The sequence below is a fragment of the Arachis stenosperma genome, chromosome 9, assembly GCF_014773155.1.
Source record: "Arachis stenosperma cultivar V10309 chromosome 9, arast.V10309.gnm1.PFL2, whole genome shotgun sequence".
Taxonomy (NCBI): Eukaryota; Viridiplantae; Streptophyta; class Magnoliopsida; order Fabales; family Fabaceae; genus Arachis; species Arachis stenosperma.
Window position 1 is genome coordinate 38572849 of NC_080385.1, and position 13494 is coordinate 38586342.

Below are 13494 nucleotides of genomic sequence, written 5' to 3' on the forward strand. Positions count from 1 at the left end.
ACCAATCAAGCATGCAATTACATTCATTCAAGACAATTCAGTTCAATTCATAAGACTCACATAATCACTAAAAATATATTATTTGCATCAATATCGATTTATAACAATTCTTGAGAATAAAATGAGTTTAATGAAAGCATCCCTCCCTCGATCGTGACTCAAATACGCGACAAACTCTTTTCCTCTTGGCCTGCAACCGCGGCAGCCACAACCACAGCTCCAAACCACTTTCGCAACAACCACATCAACTCTAATCACAATATGTAACAACCAGAACTCGACCTGCGTTACCAAAACCTCATAATATCAAACCGAACATAGCAGACTACTGATTTTCAAGTGTTCCAAAACAAAATATACTTATTGTAATTATGAGCAAGGGATAGAACTGATTGGCTGATGAGTGGATAATTTATACGCTTTTTGGCATTATTTTTAGGTAGTTTTTAATAGGATCTAGCTACTTTTTGGGATGTTTTTATTAGTTTTTTATGCAAAAGTCACATTTCTGGACTTTACTATGAGTTTGTGTTTTTCTGTAATTTCAGGTATTTTCTGGCCGAAATTGAGGGACCTGAACAAAAATCTGATTCAGAGGCTGACAAATGACTGCAGATGCTGTTGGATTATGACCTCCCTGCACTTGAAGTGGATTTTCTGGAGCTACAGAACTCCAAATGGCACGCTCTCAATTGCGTTAGAAAGTAGACATCCAGAGCTTTCCAGCAATATATAATAGTTCATACTTTGCTCGAGTTTGGACGATGCAAATTGGCGTTCAAACGCCCCTTCTCTGCCCTATTCTGAAGTTGAACGCTAGAAACACGTTACAAACTAGAGTTGAACGCCCAAACTGGCATAAAAGCTGACGTTTAACTCCAAATGAAGTCTCTACACGTGTGAAGCTCAATGCTCAGCCCAAGCACACACCAAGTGGGCCCGGAAGTGGATTTCTACATCATTTACCTATTTCTGTAAACCCTAGTAGCTAGTTTAATTATAAATAGGATCTTTTTACTATTGTATTTTCATCTTCGGATCATAGAGACATTCTGGATGATATATTTTCATATTTGGGGAGGCTGGCCATTCGGCCATGCCTGGACCTCCAGATCACTTATGTATTTTCAATGGTGGAGTTTCTACACACCATAGATTAAGGTGTGGAGCTCTGCTGTTCCTCGAGTATTAATGCAATTACTACTATCTTCTATTCAATTCAGCTTATTCTTATTCTAAGATATTCGCTTGCACTTCAACATGATGAATGTGATGATCCGTGACACTTATCACTATTCTCAACCTATGAACGCGTGCCTGACAACCACTCCCGTTCTACCTTAGATCGAGTGTATATCTCTTAGCCTCCATTCCGAAAGATCGGAGTCTTCGTAGTATAAGCTAGAATTATTGGTGGCCATTCCTGAGATCCAGAAAGTCTAAACCTTGTCTGTGGTATTCCGAGTAGGATATGGGAAGGGATGATTGTGACGAGCTTCAAACTCGCGAGTGTTGGGCATAGTGACAGATGCAAAAGGATCACTGGATTCTATTCCAACATAATCGAGAACCGAAAGATGATTAATCGTGCGGTGACAGCGCATTTGGACTATTTTCACTAAGAGGACGGGAAGTAGCCATTGACAATGGTGATGCCCAACATACAGCTTGCCATGGAAAGGAGTATGAAGGATTGGATGAATGCAGTAGAAAAGCAGAGATTCAAGAGGGATGAAGCATCTCCATACGCTTATCTGAAATTTTCATCAATGATTTACATAAGTATCTCTATCTTTATTTTCTGTTTATTTATCTTTTTTAATTATTAAAACTCCATAACCATTTGAATCTGCCTGACTGAGATTTATAAGGTGACCATAGCTTGCTTCAAGCCGACAATCTCCGTGGGATCGACCCTTACTCACGTAAGGTTTATTACTTGGACGACCCAGTGCACTTGCTGGTTAGTTGTGCGAAGTTGTGAAGAAGAGTGATATTACAATTGTGCGTACCAAGTTGTTGACGCCATTGCGATCACAATTTCGTGCACCAGCGGCGACAACTCCGATGATGACTTTTGGCAAGCTGAACAACAACAAAGCTCCGGCAAGGTGCTTAAACCGAAAGCAGAGGCAACCTCCAGCAGCAGCGCCAACCAGGAACTGCTTTGACGGTGGCAATTGAGGCAGAGGAGTTTCAGCGACGACATTGGGTTCAACAGATGACAGCAGTAGCAACTTGCGCGATGGCGGCAACACTCTTCTTCTCCCCTTCAGCTCATGCATCCCTCTCTCTCTCTATCTCTCTCTCTCTCTCTCTCTCTCTCTCTCTCTCTCTCTCTCTCTCTCTCTCTCACAGTCAGTGACGGTGATTTGGCGATGATGGAATAGCTCAGAATGACGACAACGGTGATCTTCCAGCACGACAATGACAACGCGAACAGCTTCCCTCTCTCTCCTCGCGTTCGTCTCTCTTCCCTCCATCGTTGGCAACGACAACAGCGACTTGGTAGCAAGGCGGGCCGACGATGAGCTGGACGCGGTTGGGTGTGACGGACTGCGGTTGCGACGCAACTCCTCCCTCTTTTCTACTCCCTCGGACACTCCCTGGGTGTGTGTTGTGTTAGGGTTAGGGTTAGGGGTAGTTTAGATATTTTTAATAATAATAATAATAATAATAATAATAATAATAATAATAATAATAATAATAATAATAATAATAATAATAATAATAATAGAGATAATAGAGTAATTGAAAATCAATTTTTTATCCAATAATAATTTTATATAAAAATACTATTTGTTTATTAATTTACAAATTATTTTCTAATAAATACTCTAATTCAAAAATTAAAGATAATATAATTAATTTTCTTTATTCATAAAAATTAAAGTATTAAATTCTAAAATCTCACTTATTTAAATCAAATCATATAGAATTCTTATCATTTTATAACCACTAAACTTTATAATTTAAATATAAAAAATTATCCAATTATTATAAAATTAGATATAAATTCTAATTTAATTCAAATTCAGTTTATCCAAATTTGATTTAATTACTTTTATTAAAGTAATTTCTGGAATTAAAGTCTTTAATGAATAAATAAATTGAAATGGACTCGTAACAAGATTTTCCAAAAGTTCTGAGTCTTACAGAAACCGAACACGCCCACAAGCTGGAGTCTCTAGCACATACTCTCCAGAGGAATAACTCTCATTGGACAACCTGCTTTCGGCCACATAATTCGAATCAAACTCACTCAAGTCTATGTCAACACTATCTCGAGGATCAGCAAAGTGAATCGGCCTTGTCAATACCAGGACTGCTTCGGGTATTGAAGAAGATGACCCAAAACCACCTCCTGCATCATGAACTTTAGCATACCACTCCATAACATGTTGCAGCATTAGCCTAGCATGTACATTAAATATTATATTGATGTTATTATCGACTTCAATCCAAAACGTGTTGTTAATGAAATCTCTAACCAGGCAATATTAATAGGAATTTATATGTGACTCTACCAACTTTCTTTGAACCAATTAACCCCATGTTGCTCAACATAATAATTTTAAGTGCATCTAGAGAATCAAGACGGTAAGTGCGTAGTATCAGAGATAAATTACACTCAAATATTATTTCCTCTTCATCGTTTCTAATAATCTCATTGGGATAAATTACCATAAAAAATACTAATTACTAGCCTTTTTTTAAGAAACAAGAAGAGAAAGAGTTGATGAAATTGAAATCAATTTAGTGTGATGAATAGTTGAACCAACAAACTACTTATATATGTATTTTTTTAGGTGATTTCTTCCAAACCCATGGCAATTTTGTGGGTAAGTTACCCTTGCACATGTGTCTTCATCTCAGCCATTGATAAAAAAAATTTTCAACCTTGCATTAATTGCATTCATTGATAATAGCAAAAGCCTTTAATGAACATATACTATAATAAATACTACATTAATTATTGTATACATATACTATATAGTGTATTGGGGAACATTTATAATTATAATTTATAATCTCTAACTTATTTTTCATTTTATAAAATACCCTCCATCACTTTCTGAAATTCAACATGCATGTCTCACAAGCCTTTAATTCATGTTTCACTTCCTGGAAAACGCATAGAACCCACTGCCCACTGGTTTTTTCGCCTTCGTTCTATACCCACTACCCAACCCTGGAATTTGTTATCCTAGAACCCACTACCCAACCCTGTTTGATTTTTAGTGTCCATTTAGCAAGAATGATCTCCTTCGAGTAACAGGTTCCGGAACTGGTACTCTGCTTTCGTCGGATTGGCGTCGACGTCAACTCAGGAGAGGGCAAACGTTCTTTATTGATGTGGCTCTGGTAGAGAATTTTGTAGCAGAACTTCTGCTAGATCCGAAGCTGTGGCTGCTGGAAGCTGGTTTACCAACATTCATTTTTCGGCTGCCTTTGAATTAGGTGCGTCGGATTAGGTAAAGGTCACCTCCCTCCGACTCCGACAGTGCATTTTTTATCCGTTGAAGCTCAACCTCTGGTTCTCATCAAGGTATGTCCGATTAAGTTTTTTTGTTAATCCAGATTAGTTTAATTTTGATGATAGTCTATGCCTTTTCAACGGTACTCTGTTTACGGTGTTGGGTTGCTATTCTGGATTTTGGAAATAAAGCAACATTGTCCAGTTCTATGCTGTGGCTAGGTTTGGGGAATTGAAATTAAAACCTAATACTGGGGTCCAAAACAATTGGGTTAGTTTAATTGGATTTGGTTTATTTAATTTTACATGCAGCTTAGTTTAGCTTTCCTTCGTTGCTGCCATTGGCTCTGTTTATTGACATTTTTGGGTAAAATTATGGCAGGGGTTAAATTATGTCCATAAAGGAGGATGATGTTAAGAATGATTCTGATAATGATTTGGGTGATGATTTCGATTATCAACCGAATGCAGAAGATGATACTGATGACGACGATGTGGATTCGCTGGATTCCACTAGCAAGAGTGAAGAAGTTTGTGGTGTAAAAAGAATAGCGGATTTAATGGTGGAGGATATTTTGAACCTGGAGTTTAGGACAGAGGATGAGGCTTGCCAATTTTATAACGCTTATTCTTGTTGGCATGGATTTGTAATGAGGAAGGACGACGTGGTTAGGGATAATCAAGGTAGAATCATTAGCAGGCAACTTGTTTGCAACAAAGAGGGCTGGAGAAATATGAGGTATCTCGATCTGGATGATAGATCAAGAGAGGCAAGGTCACTAACGCGAACCAAGTGTCCAGCTCGGCTTAGGGTAAAGCTTGACTACGGCTGCGGTAGATGGAAGGTATCATGTTTTGTGGAATCTCACAACCACGATCTGAAGCCACCCCAATTTGCGCATCTGGTACCGGCCAATCGTCGTCTCACTGTGACTGATAGAGTCCAAGTGAAAAATCTTCATAATTTTGGTGTCAAGAGCTGCCATATTATAGGGTATATTGCATTCCAGAAGGGTGGATATCGTCATGCTGGCTTCACACGGAAAGATTTGTACAACCACATCGATCGCTATCGTCGGGCAAAAGTTAAAAACGGGGATGCCAATGCGGCAATAAACTATTTGATTGGCAAGTCAAACAACGATGCGCTGTTCTTTGGAAAGTATACGTTCACTAGTGACGAAAGGCTGGAGCATATTTTTTGGGCAGATGGGCAGTCAATTATCGACTATCACTGCTTTGGAGATATTGTTGCCTTTGATTCAACCTACAAGAAGAATAAATACAACAAGCCTTTGGTCATTTTCTCTGGATGCAATCATCACGGGCAGACTGTTATCTTCGGCTCCGTCCTACTATCCGATGAAACCACAGAGACGTATAAGTGGTTGTTGGAAATCTTTGTTGAAGCGATGGGTGGGAAAAGTCCAAAAGCAGTAATAACTAACGGAGACCTTGCCATGCGAGATGCAATCAAGAATGTTCTGCCTGATGCGATCCATCGGTTATGCGGCTGGCATCTGCAGAGAAATGCATGTGAAAATATAAAGAATCCTAATTTCCTGCGCGATTTTAAGGGTCTTATATACGACAACAACGACCAGAGAGACTTTGATCGGAGATGGGCAGCCATTTTGGATAAGCACAACCTTGTTGGCAGTATCTGGATGGAAAAGACGTACGAAACTCGTGAGATGTGGTCCCATTGTTTCCTCCGGGATAAGTTTTTCGGTTACATAAGGACGACATCACAGTGTGAAGGTATAAATTCTCTCATCAGATTTTATGTTAATCGCAAGAACACCATCATTGACTTCATGCATAACCTGGATAGGGCCTTAAAGGAGTATAAAAACAACGAATTAATAGCTGACTTTAAGTCTCAGTGCTCAGAGCCAGTGATGCTTACCTCGTTGGAGGTATATGAAAGATCTGCATCATGTTATTTCACGCGAAACATTTTCAAGGAAATTCGTAATGAGATTCAGAGGGCAGGGGCTTTGAATATAACGGTACTAAGCACAACCTTGGACAAGGTAGAGTTCAGTGTGACTGCTCTCGGAGACCCGGCCAAAGATCGACGGGAGGAAGTCGATAGAGGTAAGAATCTATTCTCGTGCTCGTGCAAGCTGTTTGAATCACGTGGTATTCCCTGTAGTCATATCTTCTGTGCCATGAAGTTCGAAAACATACTTGAGTTTCTAGATTCGTTGATATACAAAAGGTGGACAAAGAATGCAAAGAACGAATTTATTAGCACAGAAATGCCTGTGAATGATGACATCGAAAGGGTCTTAAAGTTTCGAGTTGGAGCGTTGGCATCGAATTGCAACAAGCTGTGTGATATTGCTTGCAAGGATCTTGCAGACTTTGATGAAGTCCAGTCTGAACTTGTCAATTTAGTTATCCGCCTGCAGTCACGCAAACAAGGCAAGTCAACTCCTAATGTTAACGTGGAAGGCATCAACGATCCCTTTGTTGTCAAAAGCAAAGGAGCCCCTTCCAAGAGGTCTTCTTGGAGGAAGAAGAGAGCATGCTCTAATTGCCACAAGTACGGTCATTACTACAAGCGCTGTCCAGATCTGATGCAGCATAGTGTGGAAGGTAACCCTCGCGATCGATCATACGGCAATGCATCAGCCAAGGACTCAGGTTTTAGTCCAGAAAGGTTTGCTAATTCTTCGAGGTCGTTCTCAATTAAGTCCGAACACCACTCAGGACCTAATACCAAGGTACGATTTGTTTATTCAAAATAGATTCCTGCTATGAAAATCTTGTTCGGTGTGTGTCCCTTTAAAAACCATTAAACTATGTGAATGTTCCTCTGTTTGGGCAGCATTTTAAAAAGGGTGGAACAAGGAAGTTTACGGCGACGGGTATGAGGAACCGGAAGGGTAAAGACAACACTTTTGTCGAGGTAATTTTTTTGAATGTAAACATCTAATTTCTGTGTCATGAACCGGGTAAACGAATGAAGATCTACTTTTTCTTGTCAAATAAAAAAAATTATAAAACAGATGAGCCTCCATGAAATCAGCGAATCCATTGACATCGCGTCCAGGAATGGTGTTTTCAATAAAAATCTCGACTCGTTAACACAGGTGTTATGCGTAAAACTCCTCCATGCGTAAAAATTATGGTTGTATGCATTATTATAGTTTCTGATTGGGGATTATCATGTTATCAACAGGTGAAGGAGTCACAACAGGACAAGAGACATTCATTCACGAACTATGAATGCGATATTGATGTCATTGATGATAAATGTGACACACGACATGTGCAGATGGATGTCCGAGATCAGTTACTGTCGTCACTGTCTTGTGGCAACAAACAAGGATCGTACATGGCATTGTTCGCGTCGATGCATAGGACACTTTGACCATTTCAAGGAATTAGTCTTCTGAATTTAGTGCAATGCAAGTATAATTGGTTCTAAGAGCGTGATCTATCCTGATTTACTGACCGCAATGTAATTGTCACTGCTTGGTTTAGAGGAGTTTTAAGTTGTATTTATTTACGTTAACTATGAATATGTCCATTAGGGTGATAATTATGTTCAATTATATGTATGTGATTTGCTTGCTGTATTCTCGTTGCAGTGAATTGTGGTTGACTTTTGGGTAACGACTTTCTACCATTGTGATTATGCATTTCAGTTGATCAATTAAAGTTGTGTAAATTGATTTTTTTCCGTACTTATTCCATTATGATGACAACAATGTTGAATAATATGCATGTGTTTTGCTTACATTGCTGTAGTTTAGTTGTGCTGTTTATTGTGGTTGCATTTGGGGTAAGGACTTCCTACCATTGTGGTTATGCAATACAGTTGAAAAAATAGAGCTGTGTTAATTGATTTGTTTCCTTTCTTAGTGCATTTGATTTAGCAACCAAATTATTAGATTGAATGGGTTGTATTATCTAAGGTTTAATGGTTCATACATGGTTTTAAATCTCTTTTGTAACGTTGAGGTTGTGAATCTACTTTGTTATTATGGATTTCCTGTATGCATTGAAAATTTTATTCAAGGGAAAATGGCACACTGTGTATGAAAGCAATTTGAAAATATATATAGATATATGAAGCAGAAGATTCGTAAACACCAACACATTTCTAATGGCTCATATCATAGTTTCGATTATTAGGTTCAATAACATTTTGATGGTGTTAGAGTCTTACATACTGACAGAATTTAACACTAGGAACAATAAATGTTTGAAACACTGCGGACATTTCCTTTAAGTTGTACAATAGCTAATCTTTCTATGTTATCAGATCCTTCACTATGGCATGACTTTACTTTGATAGGCATGGTTTTGCTCCCTGGGATTGAGAGCTTGAATGTTTCCAAAATGTAGTCATCCAGCATCCGTAACATTGTTGACTATTATGACCTGATATTAAGAAAACTCATCACGACAACTATACACAATAGATGAACCAAAAAAATCAATGAATTCAGTAAACCTGAAAAAAAAAGGATCCACGAAACTGCTACTTACCCTTTAGCATGTGGGTTCTAGGTTCTTCATCAGTTTCCTTTTCCAGTGTTCTACCTACATACAGAACAATAGCCTATGTTACATACAAGTATATAACTTCAGAAAAATACATCACATGGACCATAGTTCCATTAGTCGCATTCTTTTAATAGCTATACTGCATGCACCCAAACACCAGCCGGGACACTTGTACTCTAAATTAGAAAAAAGAAGCATTTTTTTTAACCTCTAGACGGATATCTTCCGTGGGAAAAATGAATCGGTACCCCAGCACAAGTGTCTAAGTTGGTTTGGAAATGGTTCTTCTCGTCTTCACCATCTTCAAGTCTCGGGGGAGAAGCAACGTCATCTGTTCTCTTTGCGCATCCTCGTCGTGCAATGACATGAGATATCGTTAGTTAATATTTTGCTTTTTTCATCCGTGCAGAAGTATGTGAAAAAGGTATAGCGGTCGTAAGTACAACCGTTCGTGAAACAATATACGGATATCCGGTACGTATGAAAATTATGAATTACTCAAGACAAAACTCAAGGCAGTATTATCGAGGTCTGTAGCCGATGACATGTTGTCAAACTTTAATTTAGTGTGTCAAGCCGACTACAGAAGATGTTCCTTGTTCGGCTAAGTGGGAAGGAGTATCAACTCCAATTTTGTCAGAGCTACCAACGGGTGACGGAATAAAAGTCAGACGGAGGAAGGTAGATGATAGTGTTTGGTTAAATGAAGGTTGGTATGCACTTCCTGAGTTCTTAATAATAAAGCATGGATATTTCGTGGTTTTCAAGTACGATGCTGAATCCGTATACGAATTAATTGTGATCCACTTTAACTGATGCAAAGAATGACTAGTCAAGTTTGAAATGTTTTCATAACGACCAGCAAGGAGTGATACGGAAAATCATTTCCCACATCCCAGTGCTCGTGACGGAAATGGATCAACCTCGAAAATTCAATCATCGGTTCACTCAGTAGGGTCACAAGGAATTCACCATGGATTTACCAGTGCACAAAAAAACCACAAAATACCCATGCCTTAGCGCTAAGAAACCAACAACTCCATACCAACTTTCATTCAAACAGACACGAGCATCTATATTTTTTTCTCAGTCAAACCTTTTTCCCGTCACCCGCTGGTACCTCCGACAATATGGTGTTAACATAGACTAACCAATTAACTCTGAAAATTTTATTCACATTACAACTATCATGCCATTGTCTTACCTTCATGGTCAGATTTGTTGGGTGCTTTGGGTTCGGGTATTCAGTGGATTCCTTCAATACGACTGCTTCCGGCGACACCTGTGACTGCAGTTTCCAGCATCCGAAAGGCGACGGCAACCCCATGGCTGTCAAGACATTTGGAATGAACACTGCGAACCCGAACATAATCTGAAATCCCAGACAGATACATCAGGTATAAAACACTCAATAAGTCATTCATCAAATCAATTATATACATTAACATCCATGTTCCAACAAAATCATGTCCAAATACTCAACCCAATATAATGAATTCACAAATTATTCCATAAACTGAGAAGAACTTACCATCGTATCGACGATAGAGCCACTTTGATTTAGCGAGAAACTACCCATCCTTGTGAGACGCAGAGACGATACAGGGCATCCACGATACTACCGCTAATTGTGACGATTTGTGGAATTAGGGAAAACCTCAACCGAACGAGCGTTGATGGGGTTGAAAACAATCTGCCCATTTATACAACCCTCGCTTGGTGTTGGATAGTGTGATCTTGGATGTGGATAAAGTCTTATCTCATTAGGATCGGCAATTTATGGTTCTCGTTCTTCTCTTCCAGATCCACCTCTTCTTATCTATGCTCTGGACCTGCAAAATGAAACCACATGATCCCCACTGCAAAGTGAATAAGCCCACACCACCCATTGGCCCAACTACCTTAAACAAGTCCACCGCTTAAGACCAAGACCAAAAACATAACGCAATAACCCAGCCCACATACCACCCATTAGAACCACATAATTTTACTCTATCAGCCGGCTCCCCCATCAACAAAATTGGCATGCAAGCTTGCAGAGCTCTGCCAAGCATGTCCCCTGCATCCACCATCCTCGCCCCTTGTCAACATCCCATTCAATCTATATCCTTTGATCTGTACCATATAATTGCCCCCTTAAGAAATTAAAAAAAAGGCACACAGTCCATGATAGACCAGTGGCCCAGCTGAGATCCAAGCCCAACCACAATAAATTACCCACCCTAGAGTCATTAAAAGAAACTACGGTTGGGCTATTATACTCATTGATTGGGCCGATCTAATTTTTTACTATTCTGTTCATATATCAAACAGCAAAACATTTTTCATTAAACCAAGATTTAAAAAAAAACTGCTTACATACGGCTTCATTCAAACATTACCGGTGTTTTCATCTTTCTCGATAAACTTTTTTATCTTTAACATTTTAATGTCAAACCAAACCAATTTTTTAAAAAAATTCCCCCTTTAAAGTGTCAATTTTAAACCCAACATATAAAGAGAATTTCACCTACAAAAATTTGAGGAGTTATTGTCTTCCTCACCTATTGGGCCACATTTTTTTATAATTTTTCGTAAAAGCCCAACAAAGTAATCAATTTATTCTGGCTACTCTTCAAAAAAAAAAAAGGCAACTCTGCCATTTTTAATGAGAAACTAAGTTTTGTCCAACCAAGTTAGAATGGAAAGGTCAATTAAAAAACGAGCACAAACATAATTAATTTACGAACGCGATGCTGTTTTAGTTAATACCAAAAGTTGATTTCAATTTAACAACACCAAAAAAAAAGTCATTATAACTGTTCAACAAACAAGACACATATAATACTTTCTACACTTACTGGAAAAGTCTTAGCATGATATATTTCGACAATGAGGTCAAACATAGGGGCTAAGCGCCTTCAGTCACTCATCCTTATGCATCCTATCTGCATCGAACCTGGATGATCGTCACTGGCTCCGTTGATATCACCTCGAAGACACCCACGCCACCTGGCTTGAAGTTGCAAAATGAAGCAAAGTTCTCCCATCCTCCAGAAATAACGCCGAAGCTGCCATCCCTTTTTCCACTGTACCTTGTATATGTAGCTTCGACCTGTATGTGGCCATGTGTGAAGATGAGAGGGTGCCTCTGACCAGTGAAGTGACTGAGATGAGGGACGTTCGGCTGATTATAACACAAGAAATTTCAGTTAGTATTATCTACTTTAACGCTTACTTCAGTAAAACAATATTTCAACCAAAATGTCTTAACAACTTAACGCTTACCAATAATCGCGACGACATCATGCGAGCAGTTAAGTCCATCACAAAGAAAGGCCACTTGCTTTTAACCTTTGCGGCAACCGCTCTAGCACTGGCTGAGGGAGGGATGTTGATACACTTTGCAATTTCATAATTACCAGTCCTTACATATGGTGGTTCTTTAGGATCACGGAGTTGGTACGAGTTCTCAATGCTACCAAAATCAAAAATCCTGACTTGGAAAGTGGAGTTTCCTTTGTGTGTGAAATATAGCATGGAGTCCAGATTGATTTTGTACATCTGATAGAACTCCTCCCAGCCTCGAGTCAATGCAATTTTGCCACTTTGGAGTTGCGTCCAGAAGCACCGACAGGGGTTATTCCTTCCGTCAGGCACAACCAGGTCTAGGTAGGGGGTACGGTTTGGTAGCTCATCGGGAGTTATAGGTAATGACTGTTACAAATTGGTGAAGTTCTATCAAAACATCGATAGCATTGCAAAAACTCTAAAATTAAGAGGTGTTAAGGAAACGGATGTTAGTTACCAGTTTGAACATTGAAGGCCTTATTACTGGCTTCAGAAACCTCATCTTGTAGCTCTGTGTCGTACCGTTATCAATCTCTTGGACTCTCTTACCCTTGTCCTTCGAAGTCGTCATCTATGGCAAGTGTCACACAGTTGCCAAGTTCAAAAAGGAACAAGGTCAGACTTCATTTAAAAAAACCCATACAGTCGAAGCTTCTGATTTAAAATCAACACACATGCATGTTTTTGGAATTGGAAACTAAGTGGTTCAATTTTTCCACACACAGTGCAACTATATTTTGTTGTAATGGTTTACTGTCGTGATCTATTGAATCTTTAACAGAACAATCTTAATCAAACCTAAATGCATAAAATCCTTTTCAGACGAACAAATCAGAAACCCAAATCAGTCCCCCAATCATTTAAAAAATGCTTAACCATCTTAATTGGATTTTACTACGATTGCATTTTTAGTACATTGACACTACATGCAGATGATGATTACCAACCGACCACTATCAGGAGAAGAGTTAGGATAGAGTTTCACCTTGTTTGACATATTCTCCGAGACGAAGCTGTTGGAGTCGATGCCTTCAGCAATGTATTCTATGTTATGTTGGGGTTGCTTTAAGGGTTTTTTTTTAAGGAAGATGGAAGGTGAATACTGATTAATGAAGGATACTTATGTTACACGCTTGTGAATCAAAAGAAAATATAAAGTAAAA

At 38.9% G+C, this 13494-nt stretch overlaps 2 protein-coding genes across 2 annotated transcripts; one reads left to right on the plus strand and one right to left on the minus strand.

The window, feature by feature from the left end:
• The first annotated feature begins 4869 nt into the window (after positions 1–4869).
• Positions 4870–7859, plus strand: LOC130949418 (protein FAR1-RELATED SEQUENCE 5-like). The gene is made up of 3 exons (XM_057878143.1): positions 4870–7209; positions 7314–7394; positions 7668–7859. Exons 1-3 carry the CDS (start codon positions 4870–4872, stop codon positions 7857–7859), a joined length of 2613 nt encoding a protein of 870 aa, XP_057734126.1.
• Positions 7860–10996: 3137 nt separating this feature from the next.
• On the minus strand, positions 10997–12902 carry LOC130949419 (uncharacterized). Its single transcript, XM_057878144.1, has 4 exons — positions 12789–12902; positions 12269–12697; positions 11940–12167; positions 10997–11116 (listed from the first exon to the last, which is right to left on the minus strand). The coding sequence occupies exons 1-4, from the start codon at positions 12900–12902 to the stop codon at positions 10997–10999; spliced, it is 891 nt and encodes a 296-aa protein (XP_057734127.1).
• Positions 12903–13494: the final 592 nt, after the last annotated feature.

Coding starts and splice junctions, on each gene's coding strand:
- LOC130949418 (XM_057878143.1), top strand. CDS start 4,870: ATGTCCATAAAGGAGGATGATGTTAAGAATGATTCTGATAATGATTTG. Junction 7,210..7,313: donor ACTCAGGACCTAATACCAAG/GTACGATTTGTT, acceptor CTGTTTGGGCAG/CATTTTAAAAAGGGTGGAAC. Junction 7,395..7,667: donor AAGACAACACTTTTGTCGAG/GTAATTTTTTTG, acceptor TGTTATCAACAG/GTGAAGGAGTCACAACAGGA.
- LOC130949419 (XM_057878144.1), bottom strand. CDS start 12,902: ATGACGACTTCGAAGGACAAGGGTAAGAGAGTCCAAGAGATTGATAAC. Junction 12,698..12,788: donor GGCCTTCAATGTTCAAACTG/GTAACTAACATC, acceptor AATTTGTAACAG/TCATTACCTATAACTCCCGA. Junction 12,168..12,268: donor TGATGTCGTCGCGATTATTG/GTAAGCGTTAAG, acceptor TGTTATAATCAG/CCGAACGTCCCTCATCTCAG.